Below are 27,958 nucleotides of genomic sequence, written 5' to 3' on the forward strand. Positions count from 1 at the left end.
GGGCGGGGCCTAGCCGGTTGGAGGTGGGGGGTGTTCCTGCTGCGCTCAGCCTCATTCTTCTCGATGAGCTCAGCGGAGACGGACATTCGCTTTCCTCCGAGAAGACACCGGACTAACCCCGCTCCCTCAGCCCGGCAGGGTGCACCGTTCCCGGGGTGAAGAGCCGCGCGCAGACCCGGTCTCTCCCTCCGGAGCTCCGCAGCCCGTCTCGCTCCTCCTGCGCCGGGCTTCTCTCCTTCTGCTCGGGGAGGCGAGCGCTGTTTGGAGGACAGGGCTGCTAGTCTCGCGCACACGCACGCGTGCACACCTTGTGGATTGGAGGGCTCGTGCACTGGGTGGATTTGTGAATGGTGGTCCTGCACCTTTGTGGATTAAGACGCGGAGGAATCCGTGGAGTCCGCGATCAGGTGAGCGACGTTTACCGGCAACCGCCTCTGCTTCGCACCGTGTGCGCGCGCGCGTGTGTGCGTGTGCGTGTCACAGCTACATGTGACCCGAATGTTTGGTTCAACTAGCCGCTAAATCTCCCCTCCCTCACACACACGCACACACACACACGCACACGCACACACACGCGCGCACACACACGATGATTCCACGCAGGAGACTTGATGGAATTCCTCCAGGAGGCCGCGTTTAAGGTCGCAGTTGATGACCTACTTCCTCGTGGAAGCTGAGCTGCTCAGGTAGACGTGTAAGTGTCGAGCATCGTGGATGGAGGAGCGGTGCTATTCAACACAACATTTCTACACCTATATACTACATTTATAAATCACTTTTTGGGATAAAGATCAAGGCGGATCTCCTGGATCATCATCAGGGACGTGATTTGTGAATGATGGTTCAGGACGAGGGGACACCTGCATTGACCACAGCGCCGTTATTGATATTGATATTAATATTAATAAAGGACCCGGTTAGCTCGCTGGCTAACGAGCTAGTGCGACTATCAGAGGAACGAATGGTCGATGAACAAATCAATGAACTCTATTTGTGTCAGATCATATTTATTGATTTGAGGACTTGTGTTTTCTTTGGCTCCTGGTGGTCCATGTCTGAATGTGGTCCATGTCTGAATGTGGTCCATGTTTCAATGTGGTCCTGAGTGTGGTCCACGTCTGAATGTAGTACTGAATGTGGTCCACGTCTGAATGTAGTCCTGAATGTGGTCCACGTCTGAATGTAGTCCTGAATGTGGTCCACGTCTGAATGTAGTCCTGAATGTGGTCCACGTCTGAATGTAGTCCTGAATGTGGTCCACGTCTGAATGTAGTCCTGAATGTGGTCCACGTCTGAATGTAGTCCTGAATGTGGTCCACGTCTGAATGTAGTCCTGAATGTGGTCCACGTCTGAATGTAGTCCTGAATGTGGTCCACGTCTGAATGTAGTCCTGAATGTGGTCCACGTCTCAATGTAGTCCTGAATGTGGTCCATGTCTCAATGTGGTCCTGAATGTGGTCCATGTCTCAATGTGGTCCTGAATGTGGTCAGTGTCTGAATGTATAGTCCACGTCTGAATGTGGTCCCGAATGTGGTCCATGTCTGAATGTGTTCCATGTCTCAATGTAGTCCCGAATGTATAGTCCACGTCTGAATGTAGTCCTGAATGTGGTCCATGTCTCAATGTGGTCCTGAATGTGGTCCATGTCTCAATGTAGTCCCGAATGTATAGTCCACGTCTCGATGTAGTCCCGAATGTATAGTCCACGTCTCTATGTAGTCCCGAATGTATAGTCCACGTCTGAATGTAGTCCTGAATGTGGTCCATGTCTCAATGTAGTCCTGAATGTGGTCCATGTCTCAATGTAGTCCTGAATGTGGTCTGTGTCTGAATGTGGTCCCGAATGTATGGTCCGTGTCTGAATGTGGTCCTGAATGTGGTCTGTGTCTGAATGTGGTCCACGTCTCCTCCAGCTGTTTGTGTCTGCAGAACAGGTCTGATTACCTCCCTCTCGTTTTGCTCTGTTTTTGGGCTCCTCCACCCTCCAGGGAAATGATGCCCGTATAAGCTCCAGTCTCTGAAGCTCCACCCGTTGGATGAAACACGGCGGTGTTCTTGGTATTGATCGTCTCATCGTTTCTGGGGCCTCTCCGTCTGGACGGACGGACTCCACGGAACCCCCCCGTCCTGTGGAGGTGCTTTGCAGGGTTAATTATAGACGTACGTCTCTCTGAACTGGACCGGTTCATATCCTTGGGAAAGCTCATTTTTTGGCTCAGGAATAAGTTTAAACATTTAAGACTTTTAGTGTCGTTCTGTCACGGCAACTTCACACAAGTCCGTCCACGATTTAGACAAACCAAAAGGGCCCCACATGGAACCAGAGACAGAATGAGAATCCACTGCTGCATTCTGGGGGCTTCGTTGTTCCAGCTGATCCTCTAACGTCCGGCCCTGAAGCCGTTTGAGGTGACGTCGATACCACGATGGGAAATAGACATTAGAGATGAATTATGAGCCATTTAGCTTCTTCATTAAAACGTCTTTCATGAGATTTATTAATGAAGACACAGAGCAACAGGTTGACATTTAAGGTTTGACGTGCTTCACTTTCATCGATTGGCCTTTTGGTTAAAACGTGCGCTCTGAAGTGTGCGTCTGTGTGTGTTGTAACACATGTGAGTAGGCCTCTCGATCAATGGTCACCTGGATCAGCCCGCGTGAGCGTTGCCGTGGGCAACGGGCGGTGGAGCTGGGTATTAATTGTTAGGAGGGAGAAGACATCAAAGAAGCAGAGGATCAGGTTTGTGTGACTAAAGAGCTCGTGGTTCCGTTTGGCGTCGTTAGCGTTAATCACATGACGGAGCTGCGAGGTGAAGACGCTGAGAGGCCGGGATCATCGTTATCATTAATATTACCATTGTTAGTTCATTATTCCTGTCTCCGTGCGGGGAAAGGGAATGTTCTTCATAATGAAGTCGGCATCATTGTCTCAGGACGTTTAACATTGTGGTGGTGAAGCTGAAGCTCAAGCTGATGTTTGAGGAGTTTATGGAAGCTTTTTACATTATGGCATTTAGCTGACCTCTTATCCAAAGTGTCTTACGTTGCATTTTAACCCATGTTTTTTTACATTTTGCCTGGGGAGCAGGTAGGGCTTGGCTGTCTTGCTCAGGGACACTTTGACGTGGGGTTTGGAACCGCCAACCTTGCGGTTCCTGGCGCCCCCTCTCTACTCCACGCGCCGCCTTTTCTGTCCTGTGATGCAGAAACAGAAGTTGTGGCATTCCACAAGGTTCTTTAGTTGGACTTCTGATTTATGGAGCTTTGTTTATATACAAAATTCAGGTAGATAATAAAATAGAAGGGAATATGAATTTACCGGACTGAGCAAAAGTCCACGAGAGGTTGAGCTGTTGGTAAAAAGTAAAAAGCGTGACAGTAATCCATGAAGGCAACTATTTTACAGTACAAGTTGACTATGAACGTGTATTTCTACGTCATGCCTTTTATTGAGTCTTTCGAGCCGTACATTGTAAAATTCATAATAATGATCCCACCATGTTTGAAGTGATTCTCGTTTCTTCTCCCTCCGACGACCTCCAGCAGGGTTTTAACTCCGTCTCTCTTTAACAAGCTTCCTGCTCTATTGTCGGCATTACAGCAAAGTGGACCTACCCATTAAGATATGGCTGATCAATATTTCAGCGCTGTATAATATTAATGTTACATGCTGTGCTGAGTGAGCCTTAGTGCACTCTGTAGCTCGGACGGGTTTATTCCGCCTCTGTTCACCTCCAACCTTTACCAGCATTTCACTTTTAGACTCCTCACTCCTCTAATTACAGACGCAAAAGTTCCCTTTGACTCCCACGTTCAGCGCTCGGCTGCCAAACGCCGTCCAGCCCCGAGCGCAGATCCTTCCCCGCCCAATGCACCACGACCTTCTGTCTCCGGTTCTCTTCTCATGTGTTTGCTTACAAAGAGACGTGTATAAAACAGCAACATCTTAACTCATTTATTCATGACAAAATATCACTCCATGTAATTCATATGTTCCTGTTTTTAATCTCCAGGCGTCAGACCGATTGATAATAAACAGAATTGGGAGCTATTATCTGCTGATTATGCTCTCCTCCTGCTCCTCCTCCTCTCTGCCTCCCCCTTCGTGCTAATGGTTTCTCCATTAACCCGACCTGATGGCAGTGTGGGTAATTACAGATTTATTCACGGCCCGTGGCCACACACAATAAGAGATAAATAACGTGTTTGACCAAGCAGAAAGGGCCATTAGCCACGTAGACACACTGTGACCTCTCCCTGTAATGGCCTCTGTAGCCAGAAGGTTCAGCGTCCTCCTGAACGGCCTCCTGTTGATGCTCCAACTCCAGGGAACTGTTTGAGAATGAAATTAAGGTTTATTTCCAGAGAGAATCCAGTTGACCTACCGTTACGTTTTACTTGTTAGCATCCCGCTGTTACCCACCAACAAGCCCCTTGTGTGAAGAAGTGTTCCAGGACTCCAGGATCTTCTCCATGTCGTGTAAACGTCTGTGTGATGGAGCATGAACATTATGTTATCCTCCCGACGTGTACAAGAAGATTCTCTGCCAAAGTTCAGGAGGTCAACTGCACGTCACAGAAACCTGAGACACAAAACAAAGCTAACGTAGCTGCGTCTCTCTGTAGCTGCGCTGTTGTCTCTCTGTAGCTGCGCTGTTGTGTCTCTGTAGCTGCGCTGTTGTGTCTCTGTAGCTGCGCTGTTGTCTCTCTGTAGCTGCGCTGTTGTCTCTCTGTAGCTGCGCTGTTGTCTCTCTGTAGCTGCGCTGTTGTCTCTCTGTAGCTGCGCTGTTGTCTCTCTGTAGCTGCGCTGTTGTCTCTCTGTAGCTGCGCTGTTGCGTCTCTCTGTAGCTGCGCTGTTGCGTCTCTCTGTAGCTGCGCTGTTGCGTCGCTCTGTAGCTGCGCTGTTGCGTCGCTCTGTAGCTGCGCTGTTGCGTCGCTCTGTAGCTGCGCTGTTGCGTCGCTCTGAAGTTGCGCTGTTGCGTCGCTCTGAAGTTGCGCTGTTGCGTCGCTCTGAAGTTGCGCTGTTGCGTCGCTCTGAAGTTGCGCTGTTGCGTCGCTCTGAAGTTGCGCTGTTGCGTCGCTCTGAAGTTGCTCTGTTGTGTCTCTGTAGCTGCGCCGTTGCGTCTCTCTGTAGCTGCGCCGCTCTGTAGCTGCGCCGTTGCGTCTCTCTGTAGCTGCGCCGCTCTGTAGCTGCGCCGTTGCGTCGCTCTGTAGCTGCGCCGTGCGTCTCTCTGGGGCTGCGCCGTTGCGTCTCTCTGGGGCTGCGCCGTTGTGGCTGTGAGTGGGTGACGCTCATTACCTGCTAACCTTTTTTAACTTTTCCTCTGTTAACTTTTCTTTTCTTTCCTAAAGATTATGTCTGAGAATAAAGTAATGTAGCTTTTTTCTTTGGGAATGTCTCTCATTGAACGCATTGACAATTTGTCTCCAGATTGAAGCAGCTCAGGGATCCTGTGGTCTTTAGACAGGACATGCAGATCTATTCATGCTCCTCAGGTCTGAAGACAGAAGGTCCTTTTGAGTCGACAGTGTTCTATTTGTAGACCACAGAATGGACCGGTCTTTCTATTATTTATTTTTTTAAATGCTCCCAGAACCAGAGACTCATTTCTTGCTCTATGTCTAATGTGCAGTAAATCATTGTCCTCTGCCTCTCTACAGTTCAAGTTCCAAACTTTCCTCTTATCCAATTTTCCGAAGATCAAGATTTCCCTGTTTGCGTGTCAGTAGCTGGTCTCGTCCTGATCCAGACCACAAAGACACCTGCGGGTCTGCTGCTGATGATCCCTCTGGAGCTCTGATGGATTTCACGTCCGATCGGTTTGTCACATTCATGCTGAGGATGGAACGATGAGTCTGTTTATGGCTCGTTTATACGTCTTCAATTTAGATTTACGGTCAGTCGGTAAAATGTCCGCTGATGGGAGTTTTAGTGTTATTTTTTCATCATGAGTTTGTGTAAAGAGCGTTTTTGTGGGTTTTTATGACCAGCTAGACCTTTGAGGGATATATATATATATATATATATATATATATATATATATATATATTTCCATATTTCCATATTTGTAAATTTGACTTTTTGTCAAACAATAAGAGAGACACTTCCTTACAATCCTCCATTTAGATGTTCATATTTATTGGTCAACATCAAACTCCAGCAAAGACACCACAACAGCCGAGAGGCCTCTGGACGTTTGTGTGAAAATTCTGCGTCTCTTTGTAGCCCTTCTGGGATCCTTCCTGTTATCACTTTAGATCTTTATGTAGCCTTTCAGTATCTTTCTGGAGGTTTTATTTCTCCGTATCTATTATCTCAGTTGTCTTCTGTTTTGTTGCAGTTCTATGTCCTTTTTACCAATCATGTGTCTCTTTGGAACCGGTTTGTCTCTGTTGATGATAATGTTGTTGTCCTGCGTCTCTCTTGCCAGATTGTGTCTCTCTGTAGCTCTTTTCTACTGTATCGTTATGTTCACTTGACTTGCTCATTATGGTTTCTCCTCTGGAGAACATGAATGACATCAAATGTCACAACTGGAAATATGTCACTTAGAGATGGAATAGTCTGAACGGGTGTTTGTGATTTACCTGGGCGCTCGCTGGCTGCCGCTTTGTGTGAGAAAGGTGTTGAGGTCTTGGTTGAATCTGAGCAGCAGCAGCAGGATGAAGCCTGACCCTCCTCCTCCTCCTCCTGATCCCAAGCAGAGCCGCTGCAGGTGGGAGGCCGGCTGGGATTTGACGCCTGTTATAGAGCATCCTGCTGTTCCTGGTTTCTCTGGAGCATGAAAGACTCAGTGTGTTTTTGGACTCACTAACTGGTTTATCTTATGTGTGAAATATGACAAAAAAGGTGCACCGGAACGAGGATGGAATAATAATTGATGTCTCTACCTGGATGACGTTGCTGCGTCTTCTTGTTTTTATGTCATCAGTGTGTTGCATTAACTCTGAGAGATTATGGTCAGTAATGAGTGAAATGAAAACGGCTGCTGAAGACTTCAAAACCCAAATGAAGCAGAAGGTAACCTACAGGTTTATGATCTTGGTGTGTCCGACCATGAGGTGGTCTCAATGGCCTTGACTTTCACGCTGCCTACTGTTAGACCTTCAAATAAATGTCATTCTGGAACTGGACAAGCATTGACTCAGTGGCTATGACCATGGACCTCCAGGTCATCACCTGTCTCTGCAGCAATGGATGAATTAGTGGAACTGACTGAATATCCCTGAGCAGTGTTTTAGATCTCCATGGCCACGTCAAGTCAATTTCTCACACTCCGCTCCCTGGTTCACACCTCTGGAAAATAAAAACAGCTGGGCGTGTCCTGGAACGACGCTGCAGACACTCAGGGCTCATTGTCCATAAACTGGCTTTCCGAGAGCATCGGAGGTTCCACTCCAACGCTCTTAAAGGGGCTCGCTCACACCTCTATTCCAGCCAATCAACAAAACCCTGGCAACTCTAGACAGCTTTTCCCACTATAAACCATCTCCTGGGGCCGACAACCCTCCTTTTCAACTGACGCTACAGAGACCCCGAGGTTCTAGCCAACTACATTACATTACAGGTCATTTAGCTGACGCTTAGCGACTTAAATTACATTTTTAACCCGTGGCTTTTTACATTATTGCCCGGGGAGCAATTAGGGGTTAGGTGTCTTGCTCAGGGACACTTCGACATGCGGCAGCCGGTACTCCAACCACCAGCCTTGTGGTTTCCAGCGCACCCTCTCTACCCTTGCGCCATGTCCCACGATCTCCAACCTTGTCTTCCTGCCCAAGGTGCAAGAGAAGGTAGTTGCTTCTCAACTTCTGGACCACCTCAAGAACAACAACTTTCAGTCAGGATTCCGTTCAGCTCACAGCACGGAAACCGCTTTTGCTCAGCGTGACGAATGACCTGCTGATGACTGGATGCTGGATCACCCTCACTTCTCATCCTCCTGGACCTGACTGCTGCATTTGATACAGTGGATCACACTATCCTGCTCGAGCGCCTCCACACCACCATTGGACCATCAGACTGTGCACTCGAGTGGTTTCTGTCCAACCTTTCTGGCAGAACTGGGAAGTAACCTACATGCTCCCCATCGGCCGTGTCATCAGCAAACATGGAATGTCCTTTCACTGTTATGCGGACGATACACAGCTCTACATCATGACTGCCCCAAGCCCGTCTGCAGCCTTGTCATGTCTCACCGCTTGTCTTAAAGGACATAAAGGCATTGATGAGCAACAACTTTCTCCAACTAAACGGTTCCAAAACCGAAGCCTTCTGGTTGGCACTCCACACCAGGTTCAGTCATCCTTCATCACCTTTGACGGTCCGGTCATACCCCTCTCCTCCAGTTACCTATCTGGGAGTTGGGTTTGGCCCTCACCTGTCTTTAATGACCAAATCAAATACCGGTGCAAAACCTTGTATCCTCTCAAAGACCTCTCCAAACTCTGCCCACTTTGACCCTGTCAGATGCAGAGAAGCTTGTCCAATGCTTTTATCTCCTCAAGACTACTGTAATTCACTCTTCACTGGAATCAGTGGCAAAAATATCCAGCAGGGGGCGACTCGAGAAAATCACTACTTCTCTCTTGATTTATTCTCTCAGTAAACATTGTAAACATGAGTTTATGGTTTCAAGTCTTCTCCAATGCAGCATGATGTTCATTTAGTAGATTATGGTCCATGTGGAGTCAAACCTCCATCATGAGGACATTAAGTGACCAAGAGAACATCTGGACAGAAGCAGATGTTCAGAGAAAAGACCATCTGAGGAATGTACAGTTGCTGGGTAGCGGCTCCTCTCCAGGTCTCTTTACCCTTTGATCAGGTGGTTATTTCTTCTCCGTCCTCTTTGTGTCCCGTTGCTTTGAAGAGTCCTGCATCAGAGTGCTGAGGACCAGACTTCTTCAAGCTGCTCTTTGTGTTGCTGAAGTCTGCTCTTTCATTATTTCACACCCAGCTGTTGGCGTGGAGATGGAAGCTGCAGTTTGGATGTGACGAGTATTCAGATGTTCAGTGTGTAAATGGATTTATTTGGAGCTACATGGTGTAACTTTAAATGACATTTGACTGTATAATAAGAATCGTTGTTCGTCCTTCATGTACTAAGTGATGATTCTGCTCCCTTGTTCCTCTCACCGTGAAGAGGACAGACACTGTCCTCGGTCTCACACGTCCCTTCTCTCAGAGAGACATGAGGACACTGAGATAAAACTGCTCATTTCCCAGATGTCTGTCTTCATAATTGTCGTTACTGCTGTGAGAAGGAGAACCAGATGCTGATCTGACATGCATGTGAATGAATGCGACTCCTAGAAGACACGAGGAGGAGGACAGACTCTCACCGTGGGTGGGGCCGCCCCCCCCCACGTTGTTGGGCTTTAATGGCTGCTGTTGTTTCACACTCTGATCCTATACAGCCTTCAGAGAGCTGTTAGCACACAAACCGCTTAGATCTCCTGCAGCGCACACGCACACACACACACACGCACACTCTTCTGGGTGGATGAGGATTAGGGGGGGGGGGGGGTGCAGCCTTCTCCTGGTTCTTGTGGATCGGCGTCACGTCGTGTTTCTGCTGGGCTGCAGAGACGAGCTGCCATCTGGACTCTGAAGACAAGCCTCTCTTTTAGTTCAGGTTCTGCCCCCCCCCCCACAAACACCCCCCAGAGTCTCACTACTCTGTAATGAGCTCCGCCTGCAGACAGTGACGGGTTTTACTCACCAACAGTCAGTGTTTATCTCAGCATCTTTTATCTTCTGTTCTTTAAAGCTTTTCTCCTTCAGCTCATCTCAAACGTCCCAATGACTCATCAGAGAAACCACATGACCAGAAGAACTTTATCTCAACCGATATCGTGTTATTCTGTTATGTTCTGTTATGTTATGTTATTCTCCACGCAGAACACGGTTTAGTAATCAAGAGAAATAAAAACGCAAAGAAACATCTACTTCGACTCATTGTTCATCATGCAGAAGATTGCCTGAAGGAGAAGCTGGTCCTGTGTCTGCAGGTTCTGGGAATCCTGGTGGGTTTTTGCAATCCTGCTAGTTTTGGTGGTCCTGCTGGTTCTGGTGGTCCTGCTGGTACTGGTGGGCTTTAGTGGGTATTGGTGGTCCTGCTGGTTCTGGTGGGCTTCAGTGGGTTCTGGTGGTCCTGCTGGGTTTTGGTGGTCCTGCTGGGTTTTGGTGGTCCTGCTGGTACTGGTGGGCTTTGGTTGGTTCTCCAGGAAACCTTTCAGCTCTTCTTCTTGGCCGCTAACGTTGCTGTGAAATCCTGAGAGGTTCGCAGGCGTCTGGAAATAGCTCATGTTATGAAACACTGTGTTGGGGTGGAGGGGGGAGGATGGTGGAGGGGGGGGGATGGTGGAGAGGAGGATGGGGGTGGAGGGGGGGGGGTGGTGGAGGGGAGGGGGGAGGGGAGGGGTGGGTGTGTGACATGAAGGTTTATCATTTTTTTTAAAGCTCAAACAGGATTATTGTGTCTGTTCATGAAGCACGTTTTAGTTTTGTTATTCGAACAATAGACTGATCAGTTCTCGTTGCACCTTGTTGAGTTGCCGCCTTTTTACTCATTAAAAAAACACTTTAATCTTTAATTCGTTCTTATGGTTTGTGTTTTAACCTGTCAGTAGTCATGTTTCACATGTTGTACATTGATTGAGTTCATTTGTATGAGAGAATACTTCCTGTGTGGTTTCTGTACATCTCTGCTGTCGCGTCCTGAGGCGAGATGTTCTCCTGTGGTCACCAGTCATACAATGACTTCATGTAACAATTAACACGTGAAGAATCAGATGTGTGTAGACATGACAGGGCAGAGCAGTTTGATTGACAGCTCCCCCCTCTCATTCCTGTCCTCATGTCCGTCCACAGGCGGGATCTCCTCCTCTGGGTCCACACCTGAGGGTCTGGTGAGACACACACACACACACACACACACACGCTGAAGGTCATGTGACGTGTGTGTTCTTAATGAGCTGGTGTTCCCAGCAGGGGGGAGGAGGAGAAGCCGGAATATTAGGTCATTATTTCAGTTTCCTGCATTGCTGATGAACTTCATCTTGTATGTATTTATTATTTGAATTTTGGGATTTAGAGGAGAAAACATAGAAGATATTCATCCAAATATTAAATATGTGTAGGGACACGTGATGTGTTCAAGGACCGTGGGAACGAGAGCAGGAGGCGCAGCAGTAAACTCCTCCTCTGGACTCCTTCTAGGTCGTCTCCCTCTGTGGAGCACTAGGTCTTGACCTCTGACCCCGTAACCAGGAGGCAGGTGTGAAGTCCTCTGGAGGTCGGTCACATGGTCGTCTCACAGCAGCTCAGAGAAAGCAGTGGAAGGTGTCCTTGACCTCGTGACCTCGGCGTGGTTTCCTCTCCGAGGAGAACTTCACACTCTTCAATGTGAACCCTTTACTTCTATTAGAGCCTCATTGGAGCAAAGCCTCATGGGAAATGTGGTTTTAGGCCAGAGTCTCCGATGTTTGTTGTCTTTTTTAGTGTTTTTCAGTCATTTCCACGTAATTTGCTATGTGAGAAAATGTTTCCTTCATCAGCAGAATGAAGACGCTTAAAACAAACGTTTCAGTAACACAAATATAGGATTTGACTTTTAAAAGGCTCCGTGATTAAAACAGGAGTATTTTTATTAAACAAAGGTTGGGACTGTTTTCAGCGGCTGATGGATCCCTCGGGCCTCTCGTGAGTAGTTATGGATTTTTATGCAAACATGATACTCGTTACCTCGGTGAACATCTGGCGGTGAGGAGCTGGAACGTAGCTTCATCAGCTCCATTGACTCTGTGAAGCTTCAGGAGAACTTCCACCTGAGCTCATTCTCCACCGATCCTGCTGGCGGAGAACAAGCTTGAAGAGAGAATCCAGGTCCTAGTGCCCCCCCCCCCTCCGCCCCCCCAGGGGGCCCGATCGCCTTGCTGATCAGCTCAGGCATGAGGCGTCTCCGACCGGCCTGGTCTCTGTGCTCTAAAATCACTGTCCCCCCCTCACCCCCCCTCACCCGGCCCTTTGTCCATGTGGAACTTACCTTCAGGCCTCCGGGTGCAGCAGTGATGAAGGTGTTTGATTACAGCGAGGAGGGGAGAAGTTAACCGGCCCGTCAGGTCCTTCATCTGGAGCAGCTCATCCTGGTCGGTCGCAGGACACCAAACATCTTTATTTCATTCAATGAAAACGCAGAATTTAAAGGCTTCTGTCGGTACGTTGATGTACAGAAACCGAATGTATGAATATGAACAACATCTGATCCACGGAGGTTCTCCTCAGGCCTTCAACCCGCCACACTGCTGAGAAGGAACGTGAACAAAGCTCCTCTGTTGTTTCCACCGCATGTAAGGTGACACCTCCCCCTCCACTCCTCCACCTCCCCTCCTCCCCCTCCCCTCTCTGACGGATCGGAACTCGTTCCACCTTAAAAAAGGCCTGGGGGGGGGGAGGGGCAGGGGAGCGGGGGCTGAAATCAGAGCCGGAGCCAGAGGTGATTTACGCCGTGTTTGTGCACAGAGAAGTGGGAGGAGGAGGAATGTGGAGGAGGAGGAAGGTAGGAGAAGTGGGAGGAGGAAGGTGGAGGAGGAGGAAGGTAGGAGAAGTGGGAGGAGGAGGAATGTGGTGGAGGAGGAAGAAGGTAGGAGAAGTGGGAGGAGGAGGAATGTGGAGGAGGAGGAGGGTAGGAGCAGTAGGAGGAAGGTGGAGGAGGAGGAGGGTAGGAGGAGGAAGGTGGAGGAGGAGGAAGGTGGAGTAGGAGGAGGAAGGAGGAGGAGGAGCATTAAGAGGTAACAAGAGGTTGAAGAATTGGGACATACGTCCTTCAGAGAAGAGCTCTGGAGCTTTATTGGAGCTGGAGAGGTCTGGAGGAGGAGGAGAGGGAGGAGGAGCTGAGACTTGTAGATCACATCACATGTCATTTATCTGACGCTTTTATCCAAAGCGACTTACAATAAGAATATTTCAACCATAAGGACACAAACTCAGAAGAACAAGAAACAAGAAAGTGTGATTTCATCAAATAAGCCAGTTTACAACTCGCTGTAGATAAGAACCATTGTCAGTCCAGTGTTCGTGCTACAGTCGTACCTGTAGGTTGGACTCCAGGACAAAGGTCTCTGCTGCTCACTTTGTACCAAAGCAGCAGCAGCTCCGTTGAACCTGCGTCGCAGGGGCTGCTGGGAAATTGAAAAAAAGAAAAGGTTGACCCGGGTCACAAAGCCTCTAATCCCACCGTGGCTTAGTCTGATAAATGACAGACACTGGAGGCTCAGCCCTCCTCCCCCAGCAGGCCAGTCTTCTGGGTCAGACACCATGAGTCTTTGTCTCATATCATCCACTGTACCTTAATGCTACGAGGCCTCAAGAAGTGACCTGTAAAGTTAATTTATTCTATTCTGAAATGCATTTATTAATATTATTTAACTTATTATTAATTATTAATGAACTATTCAAAGAAAAAAAATCACTAATTCTATCTGATAAACTCACAGCACAGAATTTTTCATAATGTTGTAAAATCCCAGATTATTTAGTGCTCTGTATTTAAGAAGAGGGTGTAGTCATGGTGACGTCTCCTTTGATTTTGGAAGTCTTGACGTTTTTTTGCGACCAGTGAAGAGGAAGTGAGCTCATACGACTGAGGAGGAAGTAGAGACTGTGACTGGATTCAAATTTTCCAAAAAGTGACGACCTAACTCTGTTCCTAACCACTATTCCTTGACCTCTGTGTAGAAGGTCACAGGGTCACAGAAAGGTGGTTGGGGGAGTTGGTGAGGAGGAAAAGACCAGTCTGGGTTTAGGGGCTTGACTCCACTGAGCTGCGTAGTTGTGATGGACGGAGACGCTTGTTGGTGACGTCAGTCTGCAAAGACGCGTCTCAGATGCTTCATGTGTTGTTGTCATGCAGACGTCATGGTCGATGTTTCAGACCAATGACACGTCACTATTTAAACATCGCCACTGGGACAGAATGATGTTCTTTCCTCTGCTAACGAAGTAAGGAAGCATGGAGGGCTGCGCCACTGGGTTACATACAAAGTCCGTGCACAGACGCGGTGACGCAAATCTGCGATTGCTGCGTTTTGCCGCTTGACGCGCTGCTCAAACGCGAAAGTTGAAATATTCCATCTTCGGGGGGCGCGATGGCAGCGGCTCGTGCTTGAGCTCACGATGTCTCTCCGTGGAACAGTTCCCTCGTATGATGTGAAGGCGGTGAAGTCTGGCTAACGGCTAGCGCCATGTCATCCAGACGCAGTTCACCGAGCTGTCGGCGTCTACGGACGCTATTTAGTACAAAAACACGACTGTTTGGTGGTCCGACGCGAGTAGAACTTCCACACCAAGTACAGAGCCGCGCTCGATGCGAGGGGAAAACAATGGCGGGAAGCTGATCTGTTTCAGGGTGATAAACTCCGCCGCGTCTGGCGCGAATACGCGATACACGCAAATTGACCGCAAATGTACATCGAGAGTCCTGCGGCGCATTTAAGGCGACGCGACACATTCGGTGTGTACAAATACATGTGATCCGCAAATACAAATCATAACTTAGTTGTGTGCATTTGTAAATTGAATACGTTTGAATTGTTCAGTGTGTATTTGTGAGTAGTCGTGTGCGCATTTGTAATTATGTCTGACATCATAGAGAAGCACCAACACAACTTGTGCCCAAGAGAGGACATGAGTCTGTTTGGAGGTTGTGTGAGTTACGTTGGATCAGAAAATGATTTATTGCAAAGTCTGTCGAGCCCTGGTGGCAACACTAGCAGCCACAACAAGCTAACACGCTAACTAGCTAACGAACTGACACGCAAACTAGCTAACGAACTGACACGCCAACTAGCTAACGAACTGACACGCCAACTAGCTAACTCCCCGGCCAGTTGCGAGCAAGTTGGCCGAGCGGTGAGCAGTTGTTCGGGTAGCCAGTGGTCTTTTAAATAAGAATAAGGCTCTGAGTCTGTTTATTTCCTTGCGAGGGGAAAAAGGTCACAGAGGAGTCGCCCCCTGCTGGTCACCACAGAGAATGCAGCCTGTCTCTTGTAAATGTGTGTGTGTGTGTCAGAGAGCAGGTGGAGTTGATTACTTCCTCTCTTATCTCCTCTAATGCAGGAAGCTCCATCCTCCTTCAGCACCGTCTCTTGTGCGATTAGCTCGGCGCTAAAAAGCCTCTCAGCCTGAAATGGGGCGTGCGTCCCGGCCCCCTGGCGCTCTGCGTTCTGCTCATGATGATTCCATCAGGACCGAGGGGCTCTGCAGGACTAAAGCCATCGATACGCCGATCGAGGCTTTGCCTCCTGTATACATATTGAAGCAGAGGTTCAGTCAAAGTGATCAGATCGATCAACCAAGGCATCACAGTTTCACTCTGAATTAAATCTCTGCTACAGAATCTATTGAAAGTAAACCGATTCTCTCTGGCATATAAGAGAAATGTTCCAACTTGGAGCTTCGTTTTGGTTTGTTTTTCTGATTGAGTCTCTTTACACGTGGTGGTCGGTGATGACGCAGCGTCTGGCTCTTTGCTCATTGGTTTGTTTGGTGGGGGGGGGTCACAGGGTTGAACCGGGGATTTGACTTGCTTATTTGTAGCATGTCAGGCTTTTTGTGCTGACCAGCTGCATTAGAGACCGTTACTTACTTACTCTCTGCTGCACAACTCTTCTTTTATTCTGCGGCTTCTGCAGCTCTCTCCTGCCGTCCTGATGGGCCTCCCTCCTCCTGTCTTCACCTTCTTTGTTCCCTCGTTTATCTTTGGTCCATCCTCATCTGCATTGTTATCTCTACTTCCAAGCTTCTCCTTATCTCTCCTCCGGTTTTAGCTCCCGTCTCAGCACCTTTCATTGCTCTTAACGACATGCAGCACATACATCAGCCTCGCTAATTAACTCATAAATCATCTCCCAGCTCTCGGAACCTTCAACCCTCCAGCAGAGCGTTTGTCCTGCTCTCACTTCGACCCACGTGTAGCGGCAGACGACCACGAGCCACTTCTTTGCTTCTCCGCTGTGAGATCATCAGCTGCTCTATTATTCATTCATTCACTTCATCAAGGTCAAATCAGTTCATACGGCTTGTTGTTGGAAAAACTGCAATAATGTTCCACCTTCGTACGACAGAGATGATGTTTGTGCGTCGATGTTTATGATCTCGTATGTCTGGCTGATCAACACGTCTTTAGGGGGGGTGTTGCAGTTGTTGTGGCCCGACCGGCGGGGTGGGGGGCAGTAGTTGCAGGCTCTCTGTCTGCTGGTGGGCAAAACTGAGTTTAAACGAAAGAAAATGTCTTTCTGTGTTGCGACCCGGTGCTGCGCTACTGGATTGAGATGTGGTGATTTTATATATATATTTTTATTTTTTATATATATATATATATATATATATATAATTTTATTTTATATATATTGACTCTAAGACACACAGACAGATCTCTAGTGTCTCTAAAGAAGAACATTATTGATCCAGGTGTGTTCATAAACTGTATCTGCAGTGTGACTTGACTCGTGTTTTTCTCCCTTCAGACAAAACGATGCTGCAGGACCCCGATGAGGGACTGAGCCCGACCTGAACCCCCCCTTCCCTTTCCCCCCCCCCCGCCCCCCCCACCATGAACCTGCTCTGCCGCGGCCGTCTGAAGCTGCTGGTGGCCTCCCTCACGGCCGTGGTGCTGCTCACCTGGCTCTACCTTCTGGCTGGGAACCTGGAGAGTGAGTACGGGGGGGCTGGTTCCCCCCCCCCCCCCACAATTATCTTCAATTATTAAACACAAGGAGATTATTCTGTTTGGTTCCGACGTCTCACGGAAGTCAGCACTTTCTGTTTGGATCTCAGCCGTAGGGTTCGGTTTCCTGGAAGAGCTGTTATGAGACACACGCACACACACATACACACACACGCACACACACACACACGCGCACACGCACACGCGCACACACACACACACGTTTTAGGCCTGCAGTGAATCTTTGAAACTAGAGCAGGAAAATCTAACTCCATTCTGAGCAGCAGCACATTGCGTCAGAAATAACCAGTCAGTCAGTCTCTGTCTCACTGTCCGTCTGTCTCACTGTCCGTCTGTGTCTCTCACTGTCTCTCTGTCTCACTGTCCGTCTGTCTCTGTCTCACTGTCAGTCTGTCAAGTCAATTCATTTTATTTTGTAGAGCCCAAAATCGCAAATTACAAATTTGCCTCAGAGGGCTTTACAGTCTGTACACATACAACATCCTCTGCCCCGAAACCCTCCATCGGCACAGGAAAAACTCCCCAAAAAATGAAAAAAACCCTTACAAGAGGGAAAAAAGGGAAGTCTGTCTCACTGTCTGTCTGTCTCTGTCTCACTGTCCTTCTGTCTCTCTGTTCATCCACTTCAGATTAGTGTGTTGTCGTCCCACTCGGCCTCCTTTCACCCCCAAATTAGGTTGTGAACATTCCCAACATGCCTCACTTCAGCTGCTCCGACAGTCGGACAGAAAAGAAGCAGACGATAAAACTGCCATTTAATAATGAGGAGGCACAGTTGTTTCTGTTGGGTGACTTTTAGAAGAAGCGTCACACAACAACAACAACAACAACAACCGTGATGCACATTCAGGGAAATATCTCTGTGCTGCGTTCAGGGAACCAGCGGTTGCGTTGTGAAAGTCAGCGTTAAGTTAACAGCTTTTTGTGACTCTGACTCAAAGAGTCCAGTTCTTCCATCTGACGCCATCAGTGGCAATATGCTGATGCATTCTGGGAATATCCACGGTCACCGGACATGTGCTTCCAGAGTAGGTTTGTTTAGTTGAATTGGTGTGAACATGCTGCTGTGGTGCCCGAAGGCGTCTTCCAGTCGGTACCAGTGAGTCCGAGTGTTTGATCCCCACAGACGGGCGCGCCCTCCTGCTGGCGCCCTGCCTGGCCGGCACCCTGGCGGCCCGGCTGCCGGACCGGGCGGCGCTGGAGTCCAGGGTTCGAGAGGTGGAGGAGGAGAACCGGAGGATCCGGCTGCAGCTCAGCCAATCGCAGGGGCCGGCCAACCAGCCGGCGGACGGTAACTATGGCAACCAGCAGTGGGGCGCCTCGGCGGACACGGGGCCGGAGGACGGGGACAACACGGCGGAGGAGAGGAACAACCACACCGAGTGTCCTCGCTCGCCCTCCGTGCAGAAGTGTGAGGTCAGCAGACGACGAGAGAAAGCGCTTTCCCTCTGTCGTCTCCATGACGACGCAGAAGAAGCTGCTGATTCGCTGTCTTGTCTCCTCAGCTCATCCACGTGGCGTGTGTTTGTGCCGGTCACAACGCCAGCAGAGACGTGGTGACGCTAGTGAAGTCCGTCCTCTTCCACAGGTGAGCCTGTCTGTCTGTGACCAGAGCAGCGAGATGAAACGGCTTGTTGTGTGTTATTTTCCATAAGATGACTTTGGTTTTTTTAATCCTAAATGTAAGACTTTAATCTCTTGGTATTGTGAATATTACTCTGATCTCTGTTTTCACGCTGGAGACCCATCCGTCATATTTGTGATGATTGCTCTGAACTCTGAGGATTTACACGATTTGTTCCTTCTCATATTTGTTCCTAGAGATTTGCAGTATTTGACCTTTCGTTTGATTGGTTTCAGAGTGGATGGAGTTTTGTTTTTAACATTAAACTGAACGTGTGAGTGCTTTGCTGGTAGGTCCGACAGCGGGTTTAAGGTGGGACCAGACCTTGAATTTGCCCACCAGGTGGACTTTCCTCCCCCAGGAGGAACCTCTCTCCAACGTCTTCTTTCCTTTCCTCAGGAGGAATCCTCTCCACTTTCACTTCATCACAGACACGGTGGCCCATCGTATCCTGAGGACCCTGTTTCAGTCCTGGATGGTCCCGTCTGTGCAGGTCAGCTTCTACGATGCAGACGAACTCAAGGTACGCAAGTTCTGCTTCTACTCGCTCTGCTAGGACTGGTAGCATGCAAAGGTCTCTATGAGGACTCTTAAGACCCTCCTCGGACTCCATTAGACCTAAATCCACCGATACGGTGCAGACAAGCAGCAGGGACCAAAAGGCACCAGGGCAGGAAGTGAAGCAGACCTGGGACGTCAGACGCAGAAAAATACAAAATATAGGCAGGACAAGCCAACACGTCCCTCTGGGAGGACTCTCTGTAGGACGAGTGAAAGCCTGATGCATCAAAGAGAATCCTCAATGGGAGAATCCTCAATGCTGGAAGGTCACAGTGTCTTTGTGAATCCGCCACATGGTCCGTGACGACGAGATCAGAGGGTTGGTTGACGTGCGGTTGGTTGACGTGCGGTTGGTTGACGTGCGGCTGGTTGGCGCGGTTTGTTGGGTTGGTTGGCACGGTTGGTTGGCGCGGTTTGTTGGGTTGGTTGGCGCGATTTGTTGGGTTGGTTGGCGCGGTTGGTTCGACGAGCTGAATCCCAGAAGTTTGCACTTGACAGCAACAATCTGAAAGCAGGTCGGACAAGCATCTTCTCCTGAACGTCAGCACTTCAGGACAATGTTTGTGGAGGAGAAGGTGATAATGTGGGTGTGGTGGGACATGAGGGCGGAGGAGAAGGGGATGCTGAGGTGGAGGTGGGACCTGAAGGAGGTTAGAGGAGGAGAAGGGGATGCTGAGGTGGAGGTGGGACCTGAAGGAGGTTAGAGGAGGAGAAGGGGATGCTGAGGTGGAGGTTGGACCTGAAGGAGGTTAGCGGAGGAGAAGGGGATGCCCAGGTGGAGGTTGGACCTGAAGGAGGTTAGCGGAGGAGAAGGATGCCCAGGTGGAGGTTGGACCTGAAGGAGGTTAGAGGAGGAGAAGGGGATGCCCAGGTGGAGGTTGGACCTGAAGGAGGTTAGAGGAGGAGAAGGGGATGCTGAGGTGGAGGTTGGACCTGAAGGAGGTTAGCGGAGGAGAAGGGGATGCCCAGGTGGAGGTGGGACCTGAAGGAGGTTAGCGGAGGAGAAGGGGATGCCCAGGTGGAGGTTGGACCTGAAGGAGGTTAGAGGAGGAGAAGGGGATGCCCAGGTGGAGGTTGGACCTGAAGGAGGTTAGAGGAGGAGAAGGGAATGCTGAGATGGAGGTGGGACCTGAAGGAGGTTAGAGGAGGAGAAGGGGATACCCAGGTGGAGGTTGGACCTGAAGGAGGTTAGAGGAGGAGAAGGGGATGCTGAGGTGGAGGTGGGACCTGAAGGAGGTTAGAGGAGGAGAAGGGGATGCCCAGGTGGAGGTGGGACCTGAAGGAGGTTAGCGGAGGAGAAAGGGATGCCCAGGTGGAGGTGGGACCTGAACGAGGTTAGCGGAGGAGAAGGGGATGCTGAGGAGGAGAAGGGGATGCCCAGGTGGAGGTTGGACCTGAAGGAGGTTAGCGGAGGAGAAGGGGATGCTGAGGTGGAGGTGGGACCTGAAGGAGGTTAGCGGAGGAGAAGGGGATGCTCAGGTGGAGGTGGGACCTGAAGGAGGTTAGCGGAGGAGAAGGGGATGCCCAGGTGGAGGTTGGACCTGAAGGAGGTTAGCGGAGGAGAAGGGGATGCTGAGGTGGAGGTGGGACCTGAAGGAGGTTAGCGGAGGAGAAGGGGATGCTCAGGTGGAGGTTGGACCTGAAGGAGGTTAGCGGAGGAGAAGGGGATGCCCAGGTGGAGGTTGGACCTGAAGGAGGTTAGCGGAGGAGAAGGGGATGCTGAGGTGGAGGTGGGACCTGAAGGAGGTTAGCGGAGGAGAAGGGGATGCTCAGGTGGAGGTTGGACCTGAAGGAGGTTAGCGGAGGAGAAGGGGATGCTCAGGTGGAGGTGGGACCTGAAGGAGGTTAGCGGAGGAGAAGGGGAAGCTGAGGAGGAGGTGGGACCTGAAGGAGGTTAGAGGAGGAGAAGGGGATGCTGAGGTGGATGTTGGACCTGAGGACTTCTGGTTCTGCTCTCAGTCCGAGGTCTCGTGGATCCCCAACAAACACTACTCGGGTATCTACGGCCTGATGAAGCTCACGCTGACCAAAGCTCTGCCCGCCGACCTCTCCAAGGTCATCGTCCTGGACACGGACATCACCTTCGCCACCGACATCGCCGAGCTGTGGGGCATCTTCAGGAAGTTCACCGGTGAGATCTCAGTCTGATCTATTGTCAAACGTAGGTTTTTATTAAGGATCATAGTGTGTGTGGGAGGGTCGTGATAATAATAATTATTCAAATTGATCGGATGGGTTTGTTGAAATGTTTGATGGAATAAATAAATGTATAAAAGCCGTTAATGCAACAAATATGATCAATGTTCGTTTAAATTTCATCTCTTTTTCATTTCGTATTTAATTAGCGTGTAAGTGTTAGAACTTAGGAGATGTGAGAAGATCTCACATGTGAGAAGATCTCACATCTCACGGTATCTTCTGGTTGCCACTGACAGACAAGCAGGTGATCGGCCTGGTGGAGAACCAGAGCGACTGGTACCTGGGGAACCTGTGGAAGAACCACAAGCCCTGGCCTGCGCTGGGCCGCGGCTTCAACACAGGTAAGGACCTTCTGTCCCCCCCTGTCCCCCGAGCCGAGACCCCAGGCGAACGACCACTGTCCCCTTGCTCCCCCAAGGCGTCATCCTGCTCTACCTGGAGAGGCTGCGGCGGATCGGATGGGAGCAGATGTGGCGGCTGACGGCCGAGAGGGAGCTGATGAGCATGCTCAGTACGTCGCTGGCTGACCAGGTGAGCGGCCCAATCAAACGTCCCAGTGTCCCCCCCCCCCGGGCCTTAAAGCCGGACCCCTCAGGGACTTAATTGGCGTCTTCGGTAAGTGGTGGAGCGGGAGAGTCGGTGGGGGCTTTGGTGTAAATGTGATCTGGAGAAGTTCTGTCACAGATCCGACGCTGAGGGTATTTATTCCATTCTTTCTGCTCCCTGATTGGACCGTCTTTCAGGCTCTGTCCTCACGCGTTGAGAGGATATTTCACATGACGGGCTGAACTCATTACGTCTCCTCGTCGGTTATCCCCTGTTTAACCTCACGTTGCAATGAATTGTGGGTAATTCCCACTGAAAGAGTTCCTGGAGGGTTCAAAATCTCTGAGAGACGCAAACCCTGATGTGACACAGCTAAAGTCCTTCACTTATCTGCAGTTAGGAAGAGGGAATTACCCACAATTCATAGCAGTATATGACACTAAACACGGGGTCGCCGAAGGAAGAGACGTAAAAAAGGTTAAAGGAGACGACAGTAGAGATTATATTCTATTATATAACACTAAAATATATCATTCATATATATATAATTTACATATTTTATCTGATAGAAATAAAATATAGTATATTTTATATACTGTATCTGATATATAAATAAAATATGTATATAATATCTGCTATATGTAATATTATTGAAAGTTTTGTTGAAGGTGTTTTTGTATAAAACGTACATGAGGTCATCATCGATGTCACACGGCTGTCATTGGTATTTGCATCACTTCCAACATCTCTTGACCCCAATAAGTGTTTCAGGTGCTCAGCAGCATTTATACATATGAATCAATCGAGCCGGTGTGATTGTGTGCTGATGTTAAAGGTCGCCGCGTGTTTCTGCGTCTTTACGCGTCGACGCGCTGGTTTCACTTCCTGGTTGTAAAGTCCTGCGTGTGTTGCAGAGCGATTCACCTCCAGAACAACAGGTGGAGTCACGTGTTTTGTTGAAGACGACCTGGAGAGTCACGTCTTTGTGTGTGGAAGTCGCTGGTTGCTTTATTTATTTATCATAGACTTTATTGCCCCGTGCATCCACACTGCTGCTCTTCATCAAGGACACATTTGTCCCGTATTTTCCTCCACGACTTTGTCCCCCTCGTTGGTGGAGATCTCCCTCCATGAATCAGAGGCCATCCGGCGTCCTCATAGTCCGCCAATGACGGCTTGTACAAGCGCTCATATTTAAAAGCTCTTCAATCTGATCCGTTCTCTCGTCAACGTTCTTCCTTTTAATAACGGCCGTATTGTGCTGTGAAAACGGAGACGTGAGACTCTAAAGGACGTAGTCAGAGACCAATCACAGCCTGCTGCTGCAGGACGCTGCAAAGCTTTACACGCAAGGAGGTGTGAAAAGACGCGCGAGGGACTCATAAACTCGTCTTTAGTCCTGAAATACAACAACACAAAATGTGATAAACAATACGAATGATGTCGTCATGGATCCATTTCTACCGGTCTGATGAATCCTTAAGACTAGAGCTCTGACTTCTACAGCGACGAGTACGATGGATGTTTGTCGACCTCGGCCACATAAAAGATGAGGAGATAAAGATCTTTACGTTCTGCACAGTCACACTGTCTAACCGCTCCGGTTGCCTGGGGAACCGGAGAAGAGACCATGAGTCGGCTCTTTCCAATGATGGATGCGAAGTGCATGAGTCACGGCCAAGGCCCCCCCCCCCTACCCCCCCCCAGCTGAGCTGCTATCAGAACCGGTCTGTGGTCTTTGTGCAGGACATCTTCAACGCCTTCATCAAGCAGAACCCCGTCCTGGTGCACCAGCTGCCCTGCTTCTGGAACGTCCAGCTGTCGGACCACACGCGCTCAGAGCAGTGCTACACCGAGGTGTCCGACCTCAAGGTACGCCACACCTTGTGTACTGATTCATTGTTTGGGTATGTATATATATATATATATATAATATATATATATATATAATGGACTAGTTCCGGCTTCATCCCCTCGGTTTTGCCTCCTTCACCCAGTAGAGAGTTCGAGAGGTTTTTCTTCAGCTAATCACAGCCAGAAGCTGAACTGTCACTAATAATTATCAGACGTTCATCGTTCCGACGGTCCGTGAACACATCGTGTGGGACGAACCCGACCAAGTCATGACGGAACCCAGAACAGAGAGGAGAGGCTGTAAAAGTAGAATGACATTTATGTAAATGACACTTTTACTCTTGATACTAAAAGTGTGAATTATTGCAGCCGTTGTTAATTTATAAAGTGCTTTTTAAAATTGTACTCTAGTTAAAGCCACCTGGTTTATTTGTTAATGCGTCGATAATGAGGACGGATTACAAAGATAACAAAGTGAAATAATAAGATGTCGAGTTTTACACTGTGAACAGAAAGAACAATGTGAATCAGCAACACGTTTCCTCCGCTGACTCCATCCGGGAAACAGTGATCTGTGATCTCCTGTCCCGAGGAGCTCCAGGCACAAAGAAGGAAGTCTTAAAGAGTCTTAAACTCTCTGGACTGTGTGTCCCTTCAGTCCTCATTGCAAAACTATCGGTATGACCTGAAACGACCCACACGGAGGTTCTTATCGGTTTGGCTTCTCAAAGGTTCTTTTCTTTGTCAAAAATGTAGTTTATTGAGAACGGCCATGGTCCTCCTCTGGCTTCCATGTAAAAAATGATATTTCCATATGAATATTATCAAATGTGTGTGTGGGAACGTTTGTTAAAGCAGCCGTTTAACCACTTCCACGTCTTCTCTGCTGCCTACGATCTACGGAGGACTTCTGCCCCTTTAATTGAAGCTACTTCACATGGCAACAAGGTCACTGAAGTGAACTGGTTGGCGGTTTCAGGTGATCCACTGGAACTCCCCCAAGAAGCTCCGGGTGAAGAACAAGCACGTGGAGTTCTTCAGGAACCTCTACTTGACCTTCCTGGAGTACGACGGGAACCTGCTGAGACGAGAGCTGTTCGGCTGCCCCAGTCAGGCCAACCCGGAGAGCGTGCGGGTGAGAGACGGTCGTGGTCGCCACAGTTGGTGTTTACTTTCTGCTCTTCTTCTTCTTCTTCTGAGAGAAACCATTAAATTGAGACACATGAGGTCTACACCTTGTAAAGATGCCCCCCCCGCGTCCGTCCCTCAGCTGCAGGCCGCCCTGGAGGAGCTGGACGAGGACGACCAGTGCTACGACTTCCGCCGGGAGCGTCTCACCGTCCACCGGGTGCACCTCTACTTCCTGCAGTACGAGTACACGGCCGCCGAGGACGGCACCGACGTCACGCTGGTGGCCCAGCTCTCTATGGACAGGTACCCATGAGCCTTCAGCCCGTCGCCATGGCTGTTGAACTCCAGGGAGCGTGTAAACCGGCTCAGTTCTTACTGCGGTTCATCTGATGGAGGTCTATTAAAAGGATCTTGTAGGGAGAGAGCTTTGGAATGTGGGAGGAGGAGTTTCAGAAGGACTATGTCGAGGGGCCATCGGCTCATTGGGTTCCTCGTTTCACGACTCTTTGAACTGTGCGCCTCTTCTTTCCAGAATCAAACATCTGGGTTTTTAAGATCTTTATTTGTACAATCTGTCCAGAACTCAAAGGTGAACTGAGATAGTGATGCCGCACTATCTCAGTAACATGCGCCTCCATCTTCTCCCCCCGCAGGCTGCAGATGCTGGAGGCCATCTGTAAGCACTGGGAGGGCCCCATCAGCCTGGCGCTCTACATGTCCGACGCCGAGGCGCAGCAGTTCCTCCGCTACGCCCAGGCCTCCGAGGTCCTCAAGAACCGCAAGAACGTGGGCTACCACGTGGTCTACAAGGAGGGCCAGTTCTACCCCGTCAACCTGGTGAGGAACGTGGCTCTGAAGAACGCCAACACGCCCTACGTCTTCCTGACCGACGTCGACTTTCTGCCCATGTACGGCCTCTACGATTACCTCAGGTACGACGTTGGTGTCTTACGTAGGCTGTGATGTCACACCTGTCTCTCCTCTGACTCACTTCTCTCTCCCCTGTGTCCCCCTGTCTCCCTGTAGGAGGACCGTGGTCCAGCTGGACATGACTCACACCAAGAAGGCTCTGGTGGTCCCGGCCTTCGAGACGCTTCGTTACCGTCTGTCCTTCCCCAAATCCAAAGCCGAACTGCTCTCCATGCTGGACATGGGGACTCTCTACACCTTCAGGTACCTGAGCCCGACGGATCAAGACAGGGGGGCAATGTCCTCATTTAATCTTGTCCACCTCTCTCCAGGTATCACGTGTGGCCTAAAGGTCACGCCCCTACCGACTATGCCAAATGGAGAACGGCCACCACGCCCTACCGGGTGGAGTGGGAGGCCGACTTCGAGCCCTACGTGGTGGTGAGGCGGGACTGTCCCGAGTATGACCAGCGCTTCGTGGGCTTCGGCTGGAACAAGGTGTCGCACGTCCTGGAGCTGGATGCACAGGTGAGTCTGGTGGGCGGGGCTTCACTTTGACAGACCAGCTGGTTTCTTTCATTAAGAGTAATTAACGATCTATACGATGGATCTTCTGTTTGCTGCTCGATTACAATTCATTTAGCTTCGGTAACCTTTTGGCCATGTGGCCGTCGATATCGGCCTGTGAGTCTCTGTTACCCAACGAGGACGTCCCGTCCCTCAAACCACCCCGCCTTTCTGCCCCCTTCAGGAGTTTGAGCTCACGGTTCTCCCCAACGCCTTCATGGTCCACATGCCCCACGCTCCCAGTTTCGACATCTCCAAGTTCCGCTCCAGCTTCGGCTACCGCAACTGCCTGAACACCCTGAAGGACGAGTTCCACCAGGACCTGTCCAGGAAGTACGGCTCGGCCGCCCTCAAGTATCTGACCGCTCAGAGGACCGCGTGAGGACCCGGGGCGCCGCCCAGCAGCTCCGGGTACGAAGAGGGGCGGGGCCGGTGAACCTTCACGGACCCTTTTTTTTAAAAATTGCGCCTGTGGATTAATTCTCCCGTCTGCTGAGAAGACGAGATGAGGGGACTGCAGAGGCGGGACAAGAGGGGCGGGATTACGTGACCAGCTTTAACGGCCGGGCGAAGCAAACCACCATATTCTTACAAGCTTGTTCTGACAATCAGGGCTTTTTCTTCCAGGGGGACGGGGGGCCGAGCAAAGGGGGGGGGGTGCGTGTGCGTGTGCGTGTGCGTGTGTGTATGCGTGTGCGTGTGTCAGGGCCTGTCAAAGATTTCAGCCTTATCCATGATATTTACTGAGATATTTAATGTCTCATTCATGTGTTGGATCTGAACCAATGGATGAGGAGCGTTGGCATCTACAATGTTTGGATTATGACGTCATTATTATTTAGCTTATTTTTATTATTTTATTTTCTAATCTCTATTGGAGGAAGAAGAATTCATCTCGTCTAATTGTTTCTGGTGCGTGTGTGTGTGTGTGTGTGTGTGTGTGTGTTTCATAATATTTTCTTGCGTCTGAATAGTTGCACAACAAGTCAATCATATCAATATGCGATGTATTGATCACTGATTACAAACACGTCTCATTCACTGGATAAATGTGCCAACTACTGAGAAAACAGACCCCATTTATATCGATTACAGACTAATTCGAGGCTTCCTCACTCGGTAAATGAGTTTATTTGGGATCTACGTGAAGTGAATGTTGAGTCTACTTCACGAGGTGAGGATTGTTTTACCAAAGACGGCTGTAGTAACTATTTCACGTGTAAGCGACTAACTTTTGATTTGGAAGCTAATCTATATATCTATTTAATCTATAAAACTAGTTCACAAACTGAACCCTTACACATTAATACAGATTTTCTTCAGTTTGACTTGATCCTCCTCTTGTCATTGATTATATATTGACTCTATAAGAGTCACTTTCTGATATTTTGTGACCAAAATCATTGCAGATGTTTCAGATTCGGCGGGAATCCGACGTCCCCAGAGGACGACCACGGTGTCGGTGTCCCGTCCGTTCTTTTCTTTCAGATCTTTATCTCTTCCATTAATGTCGGGATCTTTTGCGTCTCTCTGCTCTCCGTTCTGTTCTAACTAGTGTTGTTTCCACGGAGCCTGGCGGTGTTTGTGGGGGGGTCGAGCATATGGTTTCTAATGAGGCGTGAGTGTGACCCCCCCATCGACTTGTTGTGGTAAATGCTAGTGCCTTTGCTGTATTGTGGAACTGGATATTGATTGTACTGTTGTACCGGCAGGACCTGCGATAGTCAGGTACTCTATTTATTATTGTGGATTCAAATCAATCATATTTTTCTATGTAAGTGCTTTAAATAAATTTGCCCTTTTTCTAATCA

At 49.4% G+C, this 27,958-nt stretch overlaps 1 protein-coding gene and 2 long non-coding RNA genes across 5 annotated transcripts; 1 reads left to right on the plus strand and 2 right to left on the minus strand.

The window, feature by feature from the left end:
- Nucleotide 1: 1 nt before the first annotated feature.
- Nucleotides 2–27,958, plus strand: large2 (LARGE xylosyl- and glucuronyltransferase 2). Of its 3 annotated transcripts, XM_040162735.2 has the most exons (16): nucleotides 19–407; nucleotides 10,882–10,919; nucleotides 16,536–16,721; nucleotides 17,883–18,172; nucleotides 18,262–18,344; nucleotides 18,780–18,903; nucleotides 20,901–21,072; nucleotides 21,377–21,481; nucleotides 21,559–21,671; nucleotides 23,433–23,558; nucleotides 24,520–24,675; nucleotides 24,811–24,974; nucleotides 25,325–25,603; nucleotides 25,698–25,844; nucleotides 25,913–26,108; nucleotides 26,332–27,958. In XM_040162735.2, exons 3-16 carry the CDS (start codon nucleotides 16,622–16,624, stop codon nucleotides 26,527–26,529), a joined length of 2,253 nt encoding a protein of 750 aa, XP_040018669.2. In that variant the 5' UTR covers nucleotides 19–407; nucleotides 10,882–10,919; nucleotides 16,536–16,621; the 3' UTR covers nucleotides 26,530–27,958. The 3 variants fall into 3 exon arrangements, with proteins under 3 accessions (XP_040018659.2, XP_077942190.1, XP_040018669.2); XM_040162725.2 differs by lacking the exon at nucleotides 10,882–10,919 and having other exon boundaries at nucleotides 2–407; XM_078086064.1 differs by lacking the exon at nucleotides 10,882–10,919 and having other exon boundaries at nucleotides 15–407; nucleotides 18,674–18,903.
- Nucleotides 3,938–6,780, minus strand: LOC120809459 (uncharacterized). Its single transcript, XR_005710096.2, has 3 exons — nucleotides 6,594–6,780; nucleotides 4,429–4,493; nucleotides 3,938–4,337 (listed from the first exon to the last, which is right to left on the minus strand). It is a non-coding gene; the product is annotated as an uncharacterized LOC120809459 (long non-coding RNA).
- LOC144385374 (uncharacterized) lies at nucleotides 10,624–12,313 on the minus strand. Its single transcript, XR_013451635.1, has 3 exons — nucleotides 12,056–12,313; nucleotides 11,755–11,859; nucleotides 10,624–10,916 (listed from the first exon to the last, which is right to left on the minus strand). It is a non-coding gene; the product is annotated as an uncharacterized LOC144385374 (long non-coding RNA).

The sequence above is a fragment of the Gasterosteus aculeatus genome, chromosome 12 (assembly GCF_964276395.1).
Source record: "Gasterosteus aculeatus chromosome 12, fGasAcu3.hap1.1, whole genome shotgun sequence".
Taxonomy (NCBI): Eukaryota; Metazoa; Chordata; class Actinopteri; order Perciformes; family Gasterosteidae; genus Gasterosteus; species Gasterosteus aculeatus.

Coding starts and splice junctions, on each gene's coding strand:
- large2 (XM_040162725.2), top strand. CDS start 16,622: ATGAACCTGCTCTGCCGCGGCCGTCTGAAGCTGCTGGTGGCCTCCCTC. Junction 18,173..18,261: donor CCTCCGTGCAGAAGTGTGAG/GTCAGCAGACGA, acceptor TTGTCTCCTCAG/CTCATCCACGTGGCGTGTGT. Junction 25,604..25,697: donor GGCCTCTACGATTACCTCAG/GTACGACGTTGG, acceptor GTCTCCCTGTAG/GAGGACCGTGGTCCAGCTGG.